This window comes from Gobio gobio, assembly GCF_949357685.1.
Source record: "Gobio gobio genome assembly, chromosome: 17".
Lineage (NCBI taxonomy): Eukaryota > Metazoa > Chordata > Actinopteri > Cypriniformes > Gobionidae > Gobio > Gobio gobio.
This window is the reverse complement of record NC_137110.1, coordinates 47,674,244-47,699,776: the sequence shown is the minus strand read 5'-3', so window position 1 is coordinate 47,699,776 and position 25,533 is coordinate 47,674,244. Positions and strand designations below refer to the sequence as shown.

General features: G+C 40.7%; 1 protein-coding gene across 1 annotated transcript; it reads left to right on the top strand.

Annotated features, from left to right (window-relative positions):
* The first annotated feature begins 2,089 nt into the window (after nt 1-2,089).
* On the top strand, nt 2,090-24,359 carry keap1b (kelch-like ECH-associated protein 1b). The gene is made up of 7 exons (XM_079841352.1): nt 2,090-2,203; nt 3,572-4,438; nt 6,281-6,526; nt 12,949-13,625; nt 18,723-18,928; nt 19,926-20,102; nt 23,231-24,359. The coding sequence occupies exons 2-7, from the start codon at nt 4,127-4,129 to the stop codon at nt 23,392-23,394; spliced, it is 1,782 nt and encodes a 593-aa protein (XP_079697478.1). The 5' UTR covers nt 2,090-2,203; nt 3,572-4,126; the 3' UTR covers nt 23,395-24,359.
* Nucleotides 24,360-25,533: the final 1,174 nt, after the last annotated feature.

The following is a 25,533-nucleotide window of genomic DNA, read 5'->3' as shown; positions in this document are numbered from 1 at the left end:
GAAATTGCCAAGCAGCTTGGTGAAAAAAGGTCCACTGTTGGTGCAATCATTAGACAATGGAAGAAGCTAAACATGACTGTCAATCTCCCTCGGACTGGGGCTCCATGCAAGATCTCATGAAGATGGGTCGGGGCTGGGTCTTCCAACATGACAATGACCCGAAGCACACAGCCAGGATAACCCAGGAGTGGCTCTGTAAGAAGCATATCAAGGTTCTGGCGTGGCCTAGCCAGTCTCCAGACCTAAACCCAATAGAGAATCTTTGGAGGGAGCTCAAACTCCGTGTTTCTCAGCGAAAGGCCAGAAACCTGACTGATCTAGAGAAGATCTGTGTGGAGGAGTGGGCCAAAATCCCTCCAGCAGTGTGTGCAAACCTGGTGAAAAACTACAGGAAACGTTTGACCTCTGTAATTGCAAACAAAGGCTACTGTACCAAATATTAACATTGATTTTCTCAGGTGTTCAAATACTTATTTGCAGCTGTATCATACAAATAAATAGTTTAAAAAATCATACATTGTGATTTCTGGATTTTTTTTTTTTAGATCACCGGTATGTCTCTCACAGTGGACATGCACCTACGATGACAATTTCAGACCCCTCCATGATTTCTAAATGGAGAACTTGCAAAATAGCAGGGTGTTCAAATACTTATTTTCCTCACTGTATATATATATATATATATATATATATATATATATATATATATATATATATATATATATATATATATATAAATATATTGAAGCGGCGGTAGATTCCAGAATCTTTCGCCGTAAATCAATGTGTATGGCAATCTGCCGGAAGTTAGTTATTCTAGTTTATAAAGCTTTAAATATGGATAGTTTTCTTACACAAAGGCGCCACTTCGCTTCAGAAGGACTTTTTTAACCCCCCAGAGCCGTGTGGAGCAGTTAAATGATGGATAGATGCACTTTCATGGACTTCATAAATGAGGCAACAATTCACTGCCATTATAATGCTTGGAAGAACCAGGAGATTTTTATAATATAACTAATGTTTTAGTCTGAAAGAAGAATGTCATAAACACCTGATGACTTGAGGGTGAATCATGGGCTAATTTTCCTTTTTGGGCGAACTGAAGAATGTAAACAAGCAAATTGGCCTGGTATATAAAGTTGTGTTTTTTGTGTCCAAGTGAGAAATTAATTAATGTAATTTGAAAGATGTAGTCATTGAATGCTTTTTGTGCCAAAATAGGTGATAAATGACGCACACTTGAGCTCACATAATGCTGTGATCACTGAGAGGAGAGTTTTTAAGAAGTGACCTAAGTGTTGAGAAAAACTGTAATTGTGAGAAAACTCAAAATCATAAATGTGAGTAACAAGAGACAATTTCATGCCCACTCACCACTGACTGCTGTTCCGCTCAATCCATGCATTGTTGCACGTTTTCATGTCTTTCTGTCCTGTTTATCACTACTTATAAAGAGTAAACAGACGCGGTCTATGCCTAGTCCCAGACTAAAGTGCACATTTGAGCTGTCTGTGAACTGAAAGCCACTTACATTGTTTTATCTCAAGATGCACACCAGTGGTTTTTTCTAGGGCACGTTTATCAAAGCTACTAAAATGTCCCATTTTAACTAAGGCCTAATCCTGCCTTAATCTAAGACCTGTCTGTGAAACCAAGCCTGTTTATGTCCAAAATAAAAGCAGTTTAATTGTAGTGTCATCAAAACGGATCTGCGCGCGCAGGTTTTATTGACGTGCAGCGACATCTAGTGCGCGCTCTGTGTAGCTGCTGCTTCATTATCACGCAGAACACCTTAATGAACTCTACACCCACACACACACACACACACACACACACACATAATGATGATTTGATGATGTTTCAAAATCGAGAGCAGTCAACAAATGTCAGCTACCTGTGTCTAGGTTTAAAATCATATTTTGTATAATACAAGTAACATTTTAGTTAACCCTAATTGGTCTTGGTACAGAAGATCCTGTACAGTTGAGCAGTGTTTACGATCGATTGATTGGCGTCTGAACGCTGTTTGCGCGTGCACGCGGGTTCGGGAGCGCGCGTTCCTCGGCTGTGCTTAGTCACGCTGAGTTTCGCTTTCTGCGAGTACGAAACACACACACACACACACAAACACACACAAACGCTGAAGTACACGATAACACACCGTAACACACACACTGTCACCGAGAGCCGTTTCCGATGAGCTGTAAGTGTTTAATGAGATACTTTGTTTACTGTGTTTGTCTTTCTGCTGAGATTTAAACGAAAGTATTGAAATGTTTATTATTATTATTTCGTGATGCGCGTGTTGATTTGTTCAGTTTGCTGATTGACAGTGTTTATGATGATGATGATTATAGCTTGGTTATATTGATTATAAATGAGCATCAAATCATTATGAAGTTTAATCATATTGAGAGATATTTACAGGCTTTCGCATTGTGGTGTTATAAAGCTTGAGCAATAATAATAATAACACTTTTACAGTACAACAGTTTGTCACCTTAGATTTTTTTTTCCGCCGCATATTTATCAAGTGTTGAGGTTTGCGATCGTGTGGAAACTAACTGTTAGAGTGTTTTGATTCATAATTTAAGCATATGGGATGTTTTGTACAGAACGGTTTGAACATCGACTGAAGCTTCTGATTTCTAAGTACATGTCAGCGAAGTAAATTAATTTCTCGAGTTGCGGCGCTGCTGCTGCGTGTGCCCGGCTTTGAGCTGCTGGAGAGCGGATAGAATTTAAACTCCAGCCCGGGGATTTCAGGCCCATCACTGTTTGCATGTTGACATTTCAGACTTAACGTGGCGCTTTGCGATTTTAGTTTTACTGAAAATCTGTTAGAGAGGTAATCAGTAAAATATAAATTTAGAGCCACCTTTATTAAACTGCTCATTGAATGTGTTGATTGTGAATAAAAACTGATATGAAACACTTTCACTGTTGACAGTCTCAATTAATAACCATAAACATTTGTTTAAATATGTCCTGATTTCCCAAACGTTCCCTGCCAGTCATGCAACAGATGTTATGCATATTCATATTTAACATTTCTATGACAATCTCTGAAAGGACCTATAGTTGATATAATGCAGTCCCTACTAAAACCAAGTTTCAACTAAGTTGATTGCCTGCTCTTCAGCTCAGTGATTCTTTCTGGATCAGTGATTCTCTTCTGATGGGTCACTGACAGCAGATACTAACTGTGCTGATAACCATTTAAATAATGTACTTGGGCGTCAGTAGTATAGCAATATAAATAGACTTGTTAACGTTTAAACCGGAGAAGAAAACCCTCCCCATATCTTTAGTAGTTCATGTCAGACGTTGTACATCCAATAAAACTATGCGGCGGCCCTCGTCTTCTTTTTAATGTTATATAAAAACGGATTAGAATCAGTTATTGATGTTTGTTTTTAAGGACATGTTCTCTTCAGTGAGCTGAGTTAGTTCTTTTGTACCTCAGTATGTTTTGTTTTAGTATTGTTTTACTGCTATAGTTGTGATTTGTGCTGTGTTTCTTATTTTTATAGATGTTTGCTTTAAACCTCTCTGTGTTTTCTCTTCTCAGGACTCCCAGTCACCAATGAAAACAAATCAACACGATTAAACTCTTAAAAAGGAGATTGAGAGACTGAATGACACACGTGTGACCCGTTGTACGGCGTTCTGACGGGTCTCACTCTGACACAAAGACTGTAAGATACTTCACAGTCAAGAGACGTCCGGCCTTCAGATTCAGATGCTGCTTTTAGACTCGTTTGTCTTCACCTTGAAGTTGAACCTGCACATAAAGATAGTTTCACTTCACATGCTCTAGAAGTTTTTCTAGAGCTGCTTGAGGAAGAGACACAAATATTTGAGCAACAGACCGGTTGGATTCTTCTCAGCTGACGGGAGCTTATGCTCTTCCTTGTTCATAAATTCCCCTGTCAAATCGAAAAGATTGCGTATGAAATGGAGAAGTGTCACAGACCTAAACCATCAGGAGATTATAGACTTCTATAACAGCACGTTTCACTTGAGTAACCCGTAAGACCCTGTAAAACTCACCCGTCTCCCATCTGACGCCGTTCAACCTGCGCTGGCGAGCGAGGATGCGAGTGCCGGGCCGCGGCCGGTGAGGATGTACGCGGCATCCGGGATGACGGAGTGCAAGGCGGAGGTCACGCCGTCGGAGCGCAATGGGCATCGCGTGTTCAGCTACACTCTGGAGAGCCACACGGCGGCCGCATTCAACATCATGAATGAGCTGCGGCTGGAGCGGCAGCTGTGCGACGTCACACTGAGGGTCAAATACAACGAGCTTGAGGCTGTGGACTTCGTGGCTCATAAGGTGGTGTTGGCATCATCGTCGCCGGTGTTTCGTGCCATGTTCACCAATGGGCTGAAGGAGTGTGGGATGGAGGTGGTGCCCATCGAGGGGATTCACCCTAAGGTACGAGTCGTGACTGGGGATTCTAGGCCTGTCACCATCAAGAATTGTGTGCTGACGATTAATTGTCACGATTAAACGTTAAAATATTGGGATATCAATTCATACACCTATGCAATATTATTCCTAAATGACAACGATTCGGCAATGTCTATTAAACCTTTGACAAGTACGATCATGGCGAACATTCAGATTCTGACCCAGAGAGAGCAGTTGTCATGTATAGGTATGAAACCGCGTCTTTTCAACAACACGGTATCATTATTTCTATCTTAAAATTATTCAAAATATCACAAAAATACTGGGATTAAAGTTAATCGTTCGTATATAAACACTGATATAGAGCAAATCACCTTTTGAAAGTCACTTGATGCGTCACATAAAGATTGTATCAATTACATTGTTACACCAGTAGGTGGCGACTAGTGACTTAATTTTTACATTTACATTTATGCATTTGGCAGACACTTTTATACAAAGCGACTTACAGTGCCCTTATTACAGGGACAATCCCCCTGGAGCAACATGGAGCAAAGTGCCTTGCTCAAGGACACACTGGTGGTGACCCATGGGATCGAACCAGCAACCTTCTGCGTATCAGTTCCATGGTTTAACCCACTGGACCACCATCCCATGACTTAATTTTTTTTTTGTCATTTGAATCATTCATTCAACAGATTTGTTCCAAAATGCTGATTCATCCTTGTCTGGCTATCACCAGACCGAGCTCAATTTAAGAATGAACTTTGATCTGGGGAGTCTGCTCTGTATTTTCTACTGCACAAGAGGCGCGATCAACGAGCATAAATTAAATGACTCTGTAGGCAATTGGATAGTCCTTCAACCAATCAGACAACAAGAGGCGTGATCAACGAGCATAAATGAAATGACTCTGTACGCAATTGGATAGTCCTTCAACCAATCAGACAACAAGAGGCGTGATCAACGAGCATAAATTAAATGACTCTGTACGCAATTGGATAGTCCTTCAACCAATCAGACCACAAGAGGCGTGATCAACGAGCATAAATTAAATTACTCTGTACGCAATTGGATAGTCCTTCAACCAATCAGACCATAAGAGGCGTGATCAACGAGCATAAATTAAATTACTCTGTACGCAATTGGATAGTCCTTCAACCAATCAGACCATAAGAGGCGTGATCAACGGGCAATGACCCATCGCTTCTCTATCCGTCATCGTGTTAAACACACCAATAGCACGCCAGGTGTATAAGCCAGTCTGTGATTGCAATAGTGTAACAGAAGCAGTAGAAATGAATGTACAGGAGTTGCAGGGTGAAATCAAATCGCCGGGAGATGAGGCTGAGTTTACCCAGTCTAGATTCATCCAGTAATGAAACAAGTGAAGTCTTTATTAGTGAGTCATTGAAACATTAATTCAAACAGATTTTTTTAAATCTAATTTTCTTTGTTCACTGTTTTGTTCATCAGTTCAGGGCTATTATGTTATTTTATGTTTTGTTTGGTATCACATATAATATAATTTTTTTCACATTTTATGGCATTTCTTTAAGTGCCTAAATTTCCCTTATTTGTATAACAGAATGTGATTGAAATAAAACTCTGGGAGCGAAACAACAGCGTTAACAGCTCAGGATTTCTGAGTCTCGATATGACTGACACTTGCTTTACTGCGCACCAGGCGCTTTATCCCGATGCCCAGGATATCACAAAAGTCCAAAATGTGATTGAATTAAAACTGAAACTGCACAATTATTGCTCGGTTATAATTGCAATTAGATCAAATAACCACGATCAGATGATTCATCAGTAATCCTACGTGATGCTCTTTTATCTGTAAATGTGACTGGTTGTTCTCAGGTCATGGGGCGGCTCATCGAGTTTGCGTACACGGCGAGCATCTCTGTTGGTGAGAAGTGTGTGATTCACGTGATGAACGGGGCCGTCATGTACCAGATCGACAGCGTGGTGAAGGCCTGTTGCGATTTCCTCATGCAGCAGCTCGACCCGAGTAACGCCATTGGCATCGCCAACTTCGCCGAGCAGATCGGCTGCATGGAGCTTCATCAGAAGGCCAGAGAATACATCTACATGAAATTCAGTCAGGTCAGTGACACACCTCTGTACGAAGGGAGCGTTCACCTGTTCTGCAGCATGAAGGCCTGTTCACACCGGGACGATTTTCGCGCGCGTTTATCGCCGACGTTTAACGCCTCGCGACTAAACAATGGGCGCCAATGTGAGTGTTCACACCGACGCGTAAAACGGCAGGCGTAAAAGCGTCATTTTAAAAAAAACGCCTCGGGTTCGTTTTTTTATTTTGACGCGGCGCGTTAAAAACTGGCCGACCAATGAGATCAGCGTTTTTGTTCACGTGCCTGGAGCTGCTGAAGTGACAGTTAAACACGACTTGGTGGCGCTCAAGCACAAAATCGGTCTGGCCGAGCACACATTGATACGACGAAGAAGTAGTAAGTAGACAAAGAAGAAGATGGGCTGCTAATGCTGCTTGCCAGTTAGCAAAAAGTGTGTGAATGGTTTTGCCATAGACATAATATATCTGTGGTTTTGGCAAGCACGTAAATACTGTCTCTCCTCTTCTTCTGTGTGACAAGCGAGTGTCAGAAGCGTAAGTGCCGCAGCACCACCTTGTGTACCGGGAGCGCATCTACTGAATGTGCACGTTCACTCGGCGCATCGCCAATGGAAATCGCTTGGGTGTGAACACTCAAGACGCGCCGAAAAACGTCACGAAAAACGCTGGCGATAAGCGCGTGCGATATTCGTCCCGGTGTGTACAGGCCTTGACACTGAAACACCTGCACACAAACCCGTGCCGCAGTCTGCCAGGAGTAGGGCGGCACGGTTAATCAGAATAAAACCAAAATTGAGTGTTTGGCTTAGAGTGATTGTCAAATTGCAAACGTTGTGGCTTATTTAAATAAATACATGCGCTGTGTGTTTCAGAGTGAAGCGCAGCGATGTGTTCATTTACAAGCGAGCAGCTCATGATCAGCTGGGTTTTTTTCAGCATGTCAGAGTGTCTCGTTTCACAGTTAATGTTCCACACGAACTCCATCTGCATCTGCTCTCAGTTTGAGTCGCTTTAACATGCTTTTGAAAACGCAACATGCGCCAGCCATCTTCACAAACTCAACAAAAGAGAAGCTTTAGAGGCTTACCGTGGTTTTCCGTCAAAATAAGTTTAACGTTTGAAAATGGAGATATTAACCCATTTAATCCCAAATTTTTCCCAGACACAAAAATATCCAAATCATGTGTCAATAGTATCCCTTTGAAACAATCAATCATCATTTTTTGAAATTTTCATGGAAAAGTGTGTGAAAAAGTGTGTTTTATGATCGGTCACAATTGTGACCGGTGGGATACTGTGTTGTATCAACCATTGTATTGATTTAATATAGGACTATTTGACCTGTGCAGTGTTTTTGTGTGTGTGTGTATGTTTTTTTTTGTTTTTGTGTGTCTGTGTGTGTGTGGGTGGGTGTGTGTGTGGAGATCAGACATCAGAGGAGACGTGACCATGTGTGTGTGTGTGTGTGTGTGTGTGTGTGTGTGTGTGTGTGTGTGTGTGGAGATCAGACATCAGAGGAGACGTGACCGTGTGTGTGTGTGTGTGTGTGTGTGTGTGTGTGTGTGTGTGTGTGTGTGTGTGTGTGTGAGTTTGTGTGTGAGTTTGTGTGTGTGTGTGTGTGTGTGTGTGTGTGTGTGTGTGTGTGTGTGTGTGTGTGTGTGTGTGTGTGTGTGTGTGTGTGTGTGTGTGTGTGTGTGTGTGTGTGTGTGTGTGTGTGTGTGTGTGTGTGTGTGTGTGTGTGTGTGTGTGTGTGTGTGTGTGTAAAATTAGGTAGAAAGTAAGGTAGAACAGTTAGCCTATGTGTATTAGTATGTAGATACAATGGGTTATCCCACCGGTCACTATTGTTGCCGATGAGATGTTTGTGAGTAATTGCAAATGCATATATCAATACTAGACGCCTTAAACAAGATGTGTACCAAAAATCTATGTCCTATCTTTATGTTAACATACTTTACCAGCCTTTTCTTTGGGAGCTTTCCTGCTGCCATCATCTTCTCTTGGCACAAACAAAAAAAAGCTCTGGTCATGTGACAATTTACAGTAAACATGCGACACTGCACATATTTCATTGAGACCCTTTATTATTTCAATATCTGCTGGAAATGCATTGATAGATCATTCAGTAACATTTTTATAGCCTTAGAAATGAAACATTTTTTTACGGTCACTATTGTGACCGGTGGGATTAAATGGGTTAAGACAGACTGAAATTTCAGTCTTATAATGTAAAATAAAATTTGTATATTATTGTTCAAAAACACTGATTCATCCAGGAATGTGTTTAAGTCAAACATTTTAAATACTTATTTTAAATATTATTTTAAATAAACTGCAGCAATCAACATGTAGTCAGTATTATAATAATAATAATAGTTATTATTATTGGTATTATTTTATAGCCATATTGAAATATAATCACATATTTATGGCGAAAATGTGCAGCCCTACAAACGAGCACAGCAAACCTTTTTTTTTATCAGAAAAATCACAATTTAACTGTTTTTTGTTTTTGTTGTTGTTGCTATAGTACCTTTAAGATTTCCTGCATGTACCGGTTATTGATCTCTGTTATGTTTGGCTGGCCTCTTCACCTGTTCAGTCTAGTTTTGACAGGAACCGCTCAAGCTTTCACACGTTTTTTCATATTGAGACTTCTTCTATGTTCTTCTGCTGTTGTGGAACAATAGTATCTGTCCTGCTTCCTCCTCATAACCTCACCGTGACTGACGGACCAAGTTTCTTTTTCTGGCGTGTTAATGTGGATGGTCATGTTCATTTTTTCATTAAGTTCCATATGTTGGAACGAGCCATTTCTGCAGTTTAGTTTTGGTAAATTGCTCTTGTTGGGAAGAGGAAGTTTTGAGTTCTCACAGGATGTTTCATTGTATAATGAACTGTAATCTCAAATGATCAAAGAGAACTTGATTCCTCATCATGGTGTTCACCGTTTAGTGAACATTCTGTCATCATTCATTCACACTCATGTTGTTATGTAATGCTGCGTTTCCACCGCAAATTACCCGGAACAATTTGTACCAGGAACTTTTTTTACAGGAACTTTTTTCCCCCCAGATCTGCTACTGTCTGCGTTTCCACTGTAGTCTAAAGTACCGGGACGATTAGGCAAATTAGTCCGGTGATGTAGGACTGCACGCGGCTGCTCCTCCCAGTCACAGACGGACAGGAATCATTTTTGCGCGATAATGTCTGCAACAATAACAAGTGAAGGAGATGCAAGCAGCGCTGCTTTTGGTAGTTATGTATTGGTTTAATAAAGAGGTCATTAACAAAACGGCGAAAAAGAGACGAGCACTGATACTAAAGCGCATTCTGAGAGCTTGTAAAGCTAGATTTAAAATAAGACAACGTATGTTATTATCAGCAATTACCGACATTGACCGTGAGATGGCTGAGACGAACACGCGCCATCAGACAGAAAGAGCAAGACTGATATTTACTGAACACAGAACGAACGAACCTAGCAAGAGACTTTTAAAAATGCCGGTTGAAATAAAATGCTGTGTGAGTTCAACCAATCAGCATGTTCAGCGCCCAAGTCCCACCCCCGAAAGTTCCCAAACTTTGAAAAAGTACTACCCTGGGAGCAGGGCCGTTTGGAGGGGGAAATATTTACCCGGAACTTCATTTAGACCCTGGTTCCTGCGGTACAACCCCAAAGTTCATAGTTCCTGCGGTGGAAATGCGGCATATGTGAACTGGCTCTTTAAAGGCCCGTTCACACCAACAAAGATACAGTCGTGCTCAAAAGTTTACACACCCCTCGCAGAATCTGAGGGACAAAATAAAAGGGATCATACAAAATGCATGTTATTTTTTTATTTAGTATTGTCCTGAAATAAGCTATTGTGCTTAAAACATGTTTACATGTAGTCCACAAGACAAAAAAATTGCTGAATTTAGCCCCCGGCTCGATTTTTGAGATGTACATTTTTGTGATGAGATGTACTAATATCCATCTGCTCGGGCAGATTCGGCTCAATGTCGTGCATCTTCGGATGCGGCGGCGCTTACACTGTTGCAATGACGTCATTTTTCCCGCACGCACCTTCGCGCTCATGCGGACGCACGACAACCTAACAATATTATTGTAAATTATATCACATAAAAAAGCGGTAGCTAACGTTAAATGAATCAAGCAAACAAATAGCTGTTGTTTTTGCTCCAAAAAGCTTGACTTACCTTGAATTTAACAATAAGCTTCCTTCCATCAGACTCGCGTGGTAGCCAGGCGTCTCATTCAATGGCAAGCTCAGTTGACTCTGTGTGCTTCAAGATTCTGACGCAAGTGCTAAGATTCCGATTGGCCAAGAGAAAAAGTGCTAAGATTCCTTAGCAAGATTCCTTGCTAAGATAAGAATTATCCAATAATGTTTCAAAATTCTAGCCTGCATGATTGTCGCCGAAAAGCGACAAGTTTACAGGTGTGTAAAATGAACATTTTGCAGATTCTTCAAGGGGTATGTAAACTTTTGAGTATGACTGTAACTATAACAACCAATATATTAGCGTCCACACCAGCGGACAGTATTGTTCTGTTTATTCTAACTGTGCGTTCACACCGCCGCCGGCGAGAGCGTCAAACTTCGCTCTGGCCGCCCTGCCATCGACGCTGTAGAAGATTCGTGGACGCGCTGCCGCTCTGACGTAGATCGAATGCTTGGTCTTTTTTGAAACAGCTGCAAAGCAAACAATCATGTTGATCGGCGTTTGTGCTGACTGACCACAATTAGGGTATAACCGTATAATATAACCTCATGAAATCATTTAAATGTGAAAGTTAAAAAAAGCAGATCGATGGAAAGAACTTAACAAATATAGTTACATGTTTGCTAACGAAATAAACCAATTAAAAGCCATTTGTGTGGTGTATAAATAATGTTGCGCATCTTCTTATCAAACCCGCCGCACCAGCAGTGATCAACCTCTCTCTATTTTGCTTGGGAACTAATGTGGTCAGAACCGAAGTTTACAGCGCTGCGTTCTCTAGAATCATCTCAAGCGGAGCACTTCTACATTCCCATTGGTTGCCGCCGGCTGCCGCCGAAGCGCGTCGTAGCTCATTACCATAAAGTTGACCTGATCCCAACTCTCCTCGACGCCCAAATCGTCCAAGACGCGCCGCGCCGCTCTCGCCGGAGCTCGCCGCCGGGCTCCCATTGAGAATGAATGACTTCCGGCCACTTTGACGCTCTCGCCGGCGGCGGTGTGAACGCACAGTAAGCACGCTGCAGTTTTGTCGTGTTCTGCTTTAAATGCTCCATCTCTTAAAGCAGGATGGATTGTGATTGGCTGTTAATATTTTTATCCTTCATCAGCTGTGAAAAAAAAAAAGAAGAATTGTAATAATGTGGTATGGACTCTGCTAGTCTTTTAGGGCGCTTTCACACCTACCTTGTTTGGTCTGTATTTTCTGACTTTTCAGTTTGGTCCGAATCAAAATTACAGGAGTGAAACCTCCCCCGTACCACGGTCCGGACCAAACAGACGAAATTTGGTCCGATGAAAAGAGGTAGTCTCAGTCCGGATCAAACTGAACAAAGGTTCGGTTCGTTTCTAGTGTGAAAATATTTTCTGTTTGGTTCGTACTTTCAGACCATTTACAGGAAGTTCCTGTTTATTTTTAATATTATAATGTTATTTTTATATTTCATCTAGGCTGCATTGATTATGAAAAGTGAAAAGATGCGCAATCTGTCAGAAGACAGAAGGTCAGGAATGATTTTGCTTAGAAAGCCTTTCTTTAATGTGAATTTCGTTTTGTATAAATTGTATCTTAATTTTAATCAATGTTTCATCAGATAATTGCCTGAAATTGAATAAATAAGAAGCAAATAGTCTATAGCAGACAATAATCGCGGGAGCGATCACATGCTCTGCACATGAACTGGAGCGCGTCTCAAATAAACCGAAGCTCAGCAGCTACGGCCTCACAGACAAGAGAAATATGTGTATATAAAGCTTGAAATGTCCACTTTTAAACGTAACGAAAAGAAAATAGTCAAGCAATGCGCACTGTTCAATAGTGGCAACGATATGCGTCCGTTCATTCATTCTTGTCAAAGACGCTGACGTCCGTTTACAGACCAATCAATGTCCAGATGCAGCCCACATAGATGATGACGAGTGGACGCAAGTGTGTCATGTAAAGTTCTTTAGTGCGCTCGCATAATTGCAATGTGAAACCAAACCAAAACTAACCGAATGTATAAAATGTATCAAAACATGAACTTCGGTTCGGACCTTGGTGCGGACTTTCAGGTGTGAAAACGCACTTAGAGCAACTTTTAGAACTATATCTTTATTGTTATAGTTATAGTCATTGTCCTTTGTCCTTTGTGTGAATAGGCCTTAAGGGGAGATGCAATGAGATAAAAATGTGAATGCATGTCTCTCTCTTTCTCTCTCTCAGGTGGCTACGCAGGAGGAGTTCTTCAACCTTACTCACTGTCAGCTGGTGACGCTGATCAGCCGCGACGAGCTGAACGTGCGATGTGAGTCCGAGGTGTTTCACGCGTGCGTGGAGTGGGTTCAGTACGACCGCGAGAACCGCCGGCCGTATGTGCAGGCGCTGCTGCAGGCCGTCCGCTGCCACTCTCTCACACCCAATTTCCTGCGGCGGCAGCTCGAGCACTTCGAGTGGGACGCTCAGAGTAAAGATTACCTGTCCCAGATCTTCCAGGATCTCACACTGCACAAGCCCACCAAACTCATTCCCTGCCGGACACCCAAAGTCCCGCAGCTCATCTACACGGCCGGCGGATATTTCCGGCAGTCGCTCAGCTACCTGGAGGCGTTTAACACCTGCACGGGGGCGTGGCTTCGACTGGCCGATCTGCAGGTGCCTCGCAGTGGGCTGGCGGCGTGCGTCATTAGCGGCCTGCTGTACGCGGTGGGCGGGAGGAATAACGCTCCGGACGGCAACATGGACTCAAACACGCTGGACTGCTACAACCCAATGAATAACTACTGGCTGCCCTGCGCGCCCATGAGCGTCCCGCGCAACCGCATCGGTGTGGGCGTCATCGATGGCATGATCTACGCTGTGGGTGGCTCTCACGGATGCGTCCATCACAACAGTGTGGAGAGGTGAGATGGGGCAGATTTCACAGTGCTTGTTATCTTCTTGGTGTTGTTGATATTTGTGTTTTATCTTTTATCTCTTCCACACTAGGCATGTGCCGGTATCATGCTGCGATTAATTGCTGAAGCTTTTATCACGGTATTATCACGATATTGAAATAAGCTGCAAAAAAAGTGTTGTCATACTATAACAGGTTTAATAACTTTCTTATAGCAAAAATAACCAAACTTTTAAATACAATAAAGCAATACACTTTATACATGTATAAAGTAAACAAATATTTAAAACAGATTAAAGTGTAAATAGGTAATTGTGATGTTCAGTGATGTTCAGTGATGCGCGCTTGTGACGTCACGTAATACACAATTGAGTTGAAAAGGTCACGCTAAACGCAGGTGGAAGTACCGAGTCAGTGTTTACAAATGAGCGGAAGGAGGACCGTATCCACATATTCAAACGTCTTTGCGCCTGCGTCTAGCGTGACCTTTTCAACGTAATTGCGTTTTACGTGACGTCACGAGCACGTATCAATGAACAGAGCAAGGCGAGCATTTGTGCTTATAAAACTTAAACTTTATTTATTTAAAAAAAAATGACCGATCGTTTCGCTAGATAAGACCCTTATTGATCGTCTGGTACCGTTTGATGTGGTTTAAAGCCCTTTTGAAGCTGTACTGAACCTCTCATTTGGACCTTGAACTGTATGGGGTCTATTGACTTCCATTATATGGAGAAATATCCTGAAATCTTTTCATCAAAAATCTGTATATGATTATGTAATTTGTAAAATTAATATTATAACTTTATTATTATAAAAAACTATGTAATTTAGAGTAATTTAAGTGTTTGTCATTTTTACCTTTAATACTATAGTACAACTGACTCCCATAGTTTACAGCATTAGTTAAGAGTTTTGTTTTCCCAAATTTGTTTTAGATTTATCGCGAGATTTGTTTTACATTCCAAAATTTGCCATGTATTGTATCTGATATATATCCAAAATAATCAATATTGAACCCAGCCTTTCCAATGTTTTTTTGTGAAAATGTATTTATTTCATTTAACTCAGTTTTTTTAATCACAAAAAAAAAAGTTTTTCAGTTATCACAACTGTTCTAACACTGGTTATTCAATAAACAGATATTACTGTAACTAAACACTGCTCAAAAGAAGTTTAATTCCAAATTGATCCATATCGTGACGTGACTTCAGTATCGTGATGCGTATCGTATCGTGACTTCAGTATGGTGATGCGTATCATGATGCGTATCGTATCGTGACTTCAGTATCGTGATGCGTATCGTATCGTGACTTCAGTATCGTGATGCGTATCGTATCGTGACTTCAGTATCGTGATGCGTATCATATCGTGACTTCAGTATCGTGATGCGTATCATATCGTGTCTTCAGTATCGTGATGCGTATCGTGACTTCAGTATCGTGATGCGTATCGTATCGTGACTTCAGTATTGTGATGCGTATCGTATCGTGACTTCAGTATCGCGATGCGTATCGTATCATGACATTGTTGGCGATACACAGCCCTAGTACTATACTGTACTGAACCGCACCGCATGGTGGAAACCATTAGGCTGGACCAGCCAATGCGTGTGTGCAGTCTTAAGGCTTGTAAACACAGGCACTAATATCGCGCACGCTTATCGCCAGCGTTTTTCGAGACGTTTTTCGGCCCGTCTTGAGTGTTCACACCCAAGCATTTTTTTCACTGGCGATGCGCAGAGTGAAAGTGCAAATACAGTAGATGGCGTTCCCGGTACACAAGGTGGTGCTGTGGCTTTTAACTTTGTAGACAGGCAAACTGCGCTTCTGACACTCGGTTGTCACGCAGAAGAAGAAGAGAGACAGTATTTACGTGATTGCCAAAACCATTCACACACTTTTTGCTAACTGGCAAGCAGCATTAGCAGCTCATCTTCTTTGTCTACTTACTACTTCTTCGTCGTTGTATCAATGTGTGCTCTTTTATTTAGAAGTCGGGACTTATTCCTCCATATTGCGTGTTGCACTTTCTCCAATTCATATGTAATGCGAGAGCACTGTCTTTGTATATCTAAAGACTTTGACGTCGCTCTCAGCAGCTTGGGCGGCATCAGGATGTTCTCTAACAGGATGTCGCTGCAAAGGAATTTCAAACTTCTTTTTTTCCCCTAAGCAACGAATGGAAAAGAACTTCGCCATGAGTATATCTGAGCATTAAGTGTACTACGAATCCCCGTTCAGACTGCCAGTAACTTTGTTGCTTAGTGGCCGGCAGTTAGGTCACTTGTGGGTGTTCCCACATCTGGTTCACAGATTTCATTCCATGTTGTAGACAACAAATCAGTTTTCTCACTGCTAAAAACAAACATTCTGGAGAGACGGATCATGTGCGCTCCACTGACTTCACTCCTATTGGATGTCATTCCCATAAAGTTAAACATATCTCAACTTTGTTGCATCACTGGACATGCCTACATACTGTCACCAATGGCCACTGTTGCTCCTATTGCCTGAAATTGCCAGCTGTCATTGAAATAAATGCATCATGTCACTGGATTTAGATACAATGTGCTCACCGAGTATTGGATTTTGAAATGGCTTATTCTGCCAACAACATGGTTGTTGATCCCCCTAAGTGTCTTTTTTTTAGAGTAGAAGCCAAAATGATTACACACTTCTGCTTTGTACGCCAGAAGCTGGTATAATTAATTTGTCTTCCATTGGTGGTTACTAGTAAGCTGGGTTTGCTAATGCTCTTATCACGCCAGTCAAGAAGAAAACACCTAAAACCTTTTGCATCCACATAACAATGGTCTGTTATGACACTTCCTTTTGTGATGTTTATGGAGATAAGTGATGAAAAACAGATGACAAACATTATTCTGTGAGTTAAAGGAAGTGGAACCAGCTATTAATAGATATTTAAATGCTGTGAGTTACTGGAGTTATAAAATACATGTCTGTCTGTCAAGTGTGTCTCAAGTAAATTATTTTTTTATATAAAATATAAAATATAAAAAATATATATCAAGTACAGTGCGTCAAATTTTCTCAAGGAAAATATGCTGTAAACTATACAAGAAACCCTGTCAGTCGGTACATTACTAAAATATTGCTGGTTAAAATGACTGTGGTTACAACATTTAAATTACTCAGAAGGAGTTTATAATATTAACATTAAAATAAGTTTTTAATGACAGTCATGTTTCTACTCTAAAAGTCTGTCATAACTTGTTTTCATGATGGATTTATTCAAATATTATTATAATAGTGCATGCATTCATCAAAATGCTTCTCTCTAGAGTTGATTTTTCTAGCAGTCTAACAGTGGTCATTGAATGACTTGCCTGAGGTAAATGTGACGTTAGGTGACATTGTTCTCCAGCTGATTTATTGACGTCTTTACGCAGTTGAAACACGGATTGAGCAACTACACGAGACATGATTCATTTCAGTAAATTGTTCTGTATCTTTCAACATTCCTCATGATGTTCATTCATGTTTATTTGGTGCTGTAACTAGTAGTAAAGAGGAAGAGATGATCGGTTCACAAGCTGTCACCACACAGAACTAGTGCTGGGCAGAATGACAAAAATTCTAAATTATATCGGTTTCGCGGTATATGATGGTATTTTTTTCCCCCCTATGCATGACCAGGTGTTAACCACATTTTCTTCTAATTGAGAGAGTAAATACTGCTGTAGATTGACTAGAATGCCCTATTTTACTGTCATGAGTGAATATTGAAGAATGATTTCACACTAGAGTTAATACACGCTCATTACAGACACCTGAATATTAAAATATGACCACGCATTAAAGCATAAAAAAAAAAAAGATCAAACCCTATATAACAGCAAACTGCCAGAACGAGGGAGAAACGCGGAAGAACATTTAAAAAGGATATTTTCAATACATTTAAGAGCACTACAGTCTCTGAACAAACGACACAGTTTAACACAGAAAGAATAAAGCAGTTACTTTTTTGCCCATTCTTCTTTGAACTGTCAGTCTATTTATTAACTTACATCATTGTCTTCGGTGTAGCAGAATAACCCATCGTGTCATCAGTGTCCTTGTTTGCATACATTTCATTTGAAGAAGACGTGATGAAATATGTGAGCATACACGCTGCTGGTTCATGTTTAGAGCACTAGAGTATATGAAATAGGTCCATAAAAAACTTAAACGCGCTTGCTCCGGTCTGTATATGTGCTATATGATCCATGAGGAGAACGTTGTTAATCTCATCGCGGCGCTCTGCGCAGAAACCGCTGTCTCTCGAGCGTGCCGCATGTAGTTTGAATTCTCCGCTGTAATCAAGGGCTGAATCTGAAATTGCCCCCTATAACCTCAAATAGGGCATTATTTGAAGGGACAGCCATTTGTAGTGGTGAACGAAACCATAGTGGACGTTATTGAGTTCACTCATTCAATCCCACAAATGCACCGCAATAACGAGTGTACAGCCGATGAACACACACAATGGCTGTCCGAATTCACTCACTCGTTTTCATTCACTCCTTCAAGTGAACATTATAAGTGGATAACGTAGGGAATAGTGAATGAGGCTTTAGGGGGCGATATCGGATTCAGCCATAGGCTGTAATGCGATCTCAGCTGTGCTCTCACTACAGTGCAACAGTGAAACGGGACCCCTCTCAAACAATGACGTGCTGCGCCGCGTTCCAAACGTTGTTTAAGTGACATATACCGGTATTAAGGTATTATGAAAATTCATATCATAACAAAAATAAATACCGGTATTCGGTATGAACTGGTATACTGCCCAGCACTACACAGAACCACATTTATTGTTTGAAATTCATAATAAAATGGACTGAATTTGAAAGCTGATACTTTGTTTCATGTTAAAAGTAACAAAGCACAAAGCCTATTGAGATCATTGGATGGGAGTCGCTCTACAAAGTTTTGTTCACGCATCAATCAACCGAAAACAGCATAGACTTAAAGACTGATTCTTGGGATTTAAGAATCGATGTTGGTTAAACGAAATGAGAATCTAATAAAATTGATAAATTGATATTTTAACCCAGCACTAGTCAGTATGAATGCATGTTTGTTCATGTTGTGTGTTTCAGATATGATCCAGAGCGAGACTGCTGGCAGCTTGTGGCGCCCATGCTGACGCGGCGTATCGGTGTAGGTGTGGCCGTGATTAACCGCCTGCTGTACGCAGTGGGCGGCTTCGATGGGACGCATCGGCTGAGCTCGACCGAATGTTACAACCCCGAGAAAGACGAATGGAGGAGTGTGGCGTCCATGAACACAGTCCGCAGCGGAGCCGGTGAGATTTCACAATCAAAGACAGCGGCTCAAGCACATTTGCATAAATCTCCAGATGTTTTTTGCACTGCGACTAAAAATCTAAATGCCATCATTTGCTTTCCCTCATGTCGTTCCAAACCTTGTTCATTCTTCCATGTAGCGCAAAAGGAAGAGCCAATGAGGTTCATTCTCGCGTGTCATTTGGCATGTTTGAGCATCCGTAAGAGCCAATGAGGTTTGCTCTCGCATGTCAAGCAAGTACGGTCGAGCTTCTGTTTATGTTCACTGACCGGTGTATATGTGAACAAAAGCCTAAATTAAATCTGTTCATCATATAAAGTGATCGTGTCTTTTCAGAAGACTTGGATTAAACCGATCCCTTCAGATTTATTTTACCATCTCTTCATCTCTTTCTACCATCAACTTTTTGAAGCGTCAGAGTTTTAGGTGAACCGACTGTCAATGGAGGGACCGAAATCTCTCAAGTCTTATAGGTTTAGAACGACATGAGGGTGAGTGATTGGATGACAGGATTTTTTTGGGGGGGAACGGGGGGACTAAGGAACTTCAAGCTCCAAACATGACAAAAATCATCATAAAAGTTGTCCAGTTTCATTATGTTTCTCACACAGATCATCAGATGAGACGGAATATAGTGCACGAGTCAAATGGATGACGGTTTTATTCTTATATGATCGTATTTGTTCTTTTTGGAGCTGAGAGATCTTGATCACTATAGAAGGGCATGTGTGTTTGGAACAGCGTGAAAGTGAATAAATATACTTTTTTTTTTTTTTTAAAGGTTTGTCCAGGTGTTCTCACTGGACTCTCGTTTAAGTTCTGAAGAACTTTCTTGGTTTTGCTGACACCATGGTGTTAAACATTAATGATCAGACACCAATCATTCATTTTGTTTATAATTGTTCAAACTGCAGGTCCTGCATAAAGCTGTAGTGAACAAAAACACCTGTTCTTTGATTCGTCCGTGTGATGTGAGTCATGTGATCTGTGTTCAGGTGTGTGTGCGCTGGGGAACTACATCTACGTGATGGGCGGATACGACGGCACGAATCAGCTGAACACGGTCGAGCGATACGACGTGGAAACGGACAGCTGGAGTTTCACATCATCCATGAGACACAGACGCAGCGCGCTGGGAGTGACGGCGCATCACGGACGCATTTATGTGCTGGGTACGAGCTCGCTGAACTCACACACATGTTTAGAATCAAAAGACATGTTTCCAGTCTTATTGTGAGCGAATCATCAGTGCCAGAAACACAGCCAAAGCCAAAAAGATCCCTTCAGTTAGGCACACGCAATATGAGCACAATAGCGATATTTGTAAAACTTGATATCAATATATCACATTCTTATGGAAACATGACTTAAAAAGCTGAACAAATAATGGTCCAGTTTCTAATGTAATGGCAGATTTATCACAAATTTAATACATTTATATCAAGGTTGAAATGAGTCAGATGTTGATTCAGTAACTGACGAATTCAGTTACTGTTTGTTCTCTCACTAATCCCTCCCTGTTCTAGCTTGTACTATTCTGAACAATATCTGAAACTTTGTATCACTAGCACTTCTCATGTTATTGCCTCTTAAAGCTAAATCGCTTGTATTGCTAATTTATGTTTAAAAGCGTCTGCTAAATGAATAAATGTAACGCGAGTCTGTCTGGAAGGGATAAATCAATAGGATGTGTGTGATCTTCATCTCATTACATTCGATTCAGACTCTAAACTCACAACATGGGTAAATATGACTTCTTATGATTGGGAAACATTGGCATAACCATGATAGAACATTACTTAAAAATTAGTGCTGGGAATCGATCATTTTTTTAAAACTAATTAATTGCATTTCTTTCTGTAATTAATCGCGATTAATCGCAAGTTTTTTTTATTTTGGGGGAGTTTTTAATATTTTGATATTGTATTAATTTCAGTTACTCTCCAAATGAATGTAGAAACAATTTAATGAACATGGCGCGGCACGCGCATCTCATTTTCTCACAAGTTAATTTAAGGCGTTATTTAACTTATTTAAGACTCCTAATATGAGAATACTCGCCAAAACTGGCATTTTGCAACATTCTTGTGTTGTTATTTTTTGTTCAAGAGCGAAAGAGAACTCTGTGTGTGTGTGTGTGTGTGTGTGTGTGTGTGTGTGTGTGTGTGTGTGTGTGTGTGTGTGTGTGTGTGTGTGTGTGTGTGTGTGTGTGTGTGTGTGTGTGTGTGTGTGTGTGTGTGTGTGTGTGTGTGTGTGTGTGTGTGTGTGTGTGTGTGTGTGTGTGTGTCCCTCGATTAGCTTCCTAGGTGGTGAACCCTGATCAGTGCCCTGACTGCTGAACTAGGGAGTGGATTGAGACGCGCACGCACACAGACAGGACATTGACATACAGCGCGTTCTCTTGTGTCTTGTCGCGCTTAGATTTTTTAAAAGCATTTACATGAATAAGAAACGGATATAAAAACGGACGCTGCGTTAAATATTTTGAATGCGTTAAACTGAAAAAAAATAATCGCCCGCGTTAACGTGGTAATTTGCCCAACACTATTAAAAATGCATAACAGTTAACAAATATCTACAAGTTAAATGGCAAATTAGCATGAGAGCGCAATTGACCGTTCGCAAAGACCCGCCCCCTTTAGTTACTGTTGCTATGTCCGACAAGCCATGGCGTTCTCACACCACACACACACTCTCACGTAGAGAAAATACATCGCGGAGCAAAGAGGACACTGACAACACGCCGACAGACAGGACAGAGCAAGTTACTTTTGATATGAAACAAAGTTTCAACTTTGAAACGGTCATTTTTTTAAAGAAATTTAAACAACAAATACCGTTTTGTGGCTCTTTAATGTGTCGTGATCGCTGTAGCGCCTCAGTTAAAGCTGCTCGTGAACCGATTATCTTTTCCTTCTAGTTCATTGATAGGCATGAAATAAACATCAATGAACATTAAAAGAAATATTTCAACTGCGGAAAGACGTCAGTAAACACCGTTTTTCCAAGTTCAAGTCCACCAACATTAATATACTAACTCTCTTGACTGCTTTGTCGGACAAAACGGCAGATTCTGCGATGTGATTGGTCAAATCGCCTGTCAATCAAACTTGCGGCGAAGGGTGAATTGACAGCGCAATGGTAGTGTAAAGTTCTGCGTGTGATCTACCGACGACGTGCAAATTAAAGAACACAGACGCAGCCGGAGCATTTCCAGAATGACCAACACAATCAACCCAGAGCAGCGCAAATTAGCGTCTGGTTTAAGACGTGCTTTTCTTGGGCGGTAAATAATGGCACAAACACCTGTAAATTGACAAGCGCAAACCTTAGTAAAACACCTTGCATGATTCATTTAAATACTCTCCTCCCATAAATTTTGCATCTGAAGGGGAAACTCCTACAAATGCATATGCAATAAGATCAGCCACAAAAATAACGCCAGTCCACGCCTTTTCAGTGCTAATGTTTCACTGCGTGACTTTAGCAAATCCTGACAGTAGTTTTAACCCCAAAGGAGGGTTTGCCTTGGCTCACGCTGTTAGTAAATCTGGCCCCTAGTCATTTTTGGGTGGAGAAGGACTAGAAATGCTAAGAGGTTTGGCTGATTTAGTGATGATTATTGAAGTTTTCAGAGACATTAGCTATGTTTCCATCCACCTATTTTGGGATATCGCGTCAAATAATTCTGAATGGAAATGGCAAGATGCACATAAATTCTAAAAATGCGCATGAAAAAACATATGCGCTCGTTTGAGTAGGATAATTTTTCTATCCAATACGAAAACATGCGCATAACGATGGAAATGCATTATCAAATAAATTCCTTGATGCGCATAAAAAAAATCATGTGACTTTCGCAATGTAATAGCATAACTGTAGTAACCAGCGGAAAAATCTTGTTTGCAAAACATCTGAAATGCTGTATTGGTCATTCAAAGATGCTCGGTATATTTCCCTCCTAGAACTGTCTTACATGACTGCGTTCCCAAACAACACATCTGCCTCTGAAAGCAAGACAACAAGTTTATTGAGACGCAAATAATTTATTATATACGAAAATGATTATATATGGTGGCTTCTCCTATGTTTCTTAGTGATTTTTAGTGGTAGTTTATCAGGAAGTGTTCTCTTCGACTCAGTGGATGGAAAGTTTGGAAACGGTGCTTTATTCGTAAATGTTTTATGCGATATTGCATTTTTGCGCATAAATTACATTCGCAACTTTGGATGGAAACATAGCTAGTGATTTGTCCGTTGTGCTGCAGCTGGATGTAACCATCTGTCTGTCTGTCTGTAGGTGGGTATGATGGGAACACATTCCTGGACAGCGTGGAGTGTTTTGATCCCGAAACAGACACATGGACTGAGGTCACCAACATGACGTCTGGCCGTAGCGGGGTCGGCGTGGCCGTAACCATGGAGCCGTGCCAAAAGGGTCTGAGCCCGTGTCAGAAACACTAGCGCCTCGTCCGTCTCCGTCTGTCTGTCTCTGCTCATTAAAGATCTGTGTCTTTCTCTCTCCCAGCCACTGTCATTAGCGCACAGGAAACTGAGAACTTCGGTCTCAGTGCACCAGGAGATCTCTGGACATCACGCACTTCCAGACTTCTCCCTGTTTTGTATTACTAGTCTGACTTGCAGAGTTGATCCGAGTGAAGGTTAATCGTGCAGCAGCCACTTCTATACAGGATGTTGTAAAAACATTCAGTCGTGTGGATGTGTACCTGAGCCCAATAAAGTGCCATGACCTGCCGCATCAGTATGTCTGAGGGCTCGAACCGCTCGCCGAGGTTTGAGCTGTGTGAACGGAGATGGCCAAAACAAACCCTGACCTAAATGACACTTCAGTTGAGAATCAGTTTTTCAGCTCTGATTAAGCTGTTTGGATGATTTTGTATTTCTTTTTCATGTCAAAATGTCCATCGCTCTTGAAGCTGATTTTTCGGAGCTTTTGCAGAATTACACACACACACACACACACAAGAAGGTTTTTACTAATGAAATGAGATTTCCAGATTTATCTAACTGTATTCCAGCCTAGAAAGGCATTAGATGCCAATGTTGTTTTTGCTCAAATGAAAGATGATTTTCACTGGCTGATGAAACAATGTATTTGTAAAAACCAATTTAAGCTGCTTTTCCAGGGATTTTGTACATTGGTATATTGCATGAAGTCTGTTTTTTTTTTCTTTTATTTATTTGTAATATTGTCCCTTTGCTATTGGTTTATGTTGGCTCTTTATCAATGGACTGAACTGGGGCTAATTTTTACAAATTAAGCTTTTTATTTGAAAAGGGATGCTTTTTTCCCCCCTTTTAAAATCACTCAATTAAATATAAAGGATTATTTAAAGTCTGCTTTGTAAATTTTACAGCATCGAATACCTTGTAAAAACATTGTATATTAAAAGCGTATGTTTCTTGCAGTAGTTTGTCTTGATTTGTTTCAGTCGCGCGGTGGCGACAAAACACCGAATGACGCGACGCACGCGCAGCATTTTGGTCAAACATTAACGCTGACCTTACTTTTAAGCAGCTTTAAATCAAAACAAATGAGGGATTCCCTATCGTTTCCTGCTGCAGGGTACAAACATCATTTTACGATTTGAACTAAAATGTTTTGAGTGGAGAAGATGCTCTGAAATATATATTGGGTGCCACTGTCCACGTACGAGGATTTTATTATATTTGAGTGAATTTCTCTGACACCATGCCACAGTTTTATGTCCTGATGTCCTGTAAAGAGCATAATCAGGGCTTCTCAGAGATACCATTTGTTTTGGTCTTTAAAAATGACTGAATGATCCAATTTAGCACTCTTATGGAAATATATTTTGTAATTAAATCTGACTCATTTTCAAATTGTTTGTTATAAATCAACATCTCAAGAAAATGTTATGGGGTTTCTAATCAAAATGTGACTTTGTTATATTAATTTCATACATGTCCTCAGAGGACACCGGGATCTTAAAGAGGTTTATCAGGCATTCTGGGAGACACAACAATAGGGAAAGAAATGACATATCAATGTTCCTAAAATATTAGATATTATGCTAATGTTGCTAACTATTATTCCCATTATTACACTTCTTTTTTTCATTACATGTTGCTCCAAGAACACATTAATATGCAGATTAGATACAGTGAGTCTATAGAGACATTGCATTGAATGGGAAAACTCATGCCTACGGCCATTTTACCCGCATATGGAATATCAATTAATTCCGTTAAAACTTTCATAGCATAGTTGAGAATCAGCTATAAACATAGTTAAAGTTGAAAATTGATTGGTGAAGAAGAAAAATCCTATTGTTTTGCCTGTCATTTCATGTCATTTTATTTTTAAACTGAGTCCCGGTGTCCACTTACAAGGAAATAGCGTAACATATGAATAAAATATCATTAAATGCGTAATTATGAATAAAATATCATTAACCCTTAAAGAGTTTCTGTATCTTGGAGGATACAGACATTTAACAGGCTGTAGGGGGAAGGGCCATGGGGGAATGGGCATTATGTGGTTGCAGTTGATGAGAAACACTAATGGGAGGATGGGTCATGTAATCAGGGTCATGTGACTTTATGCCAACATTCCAAACA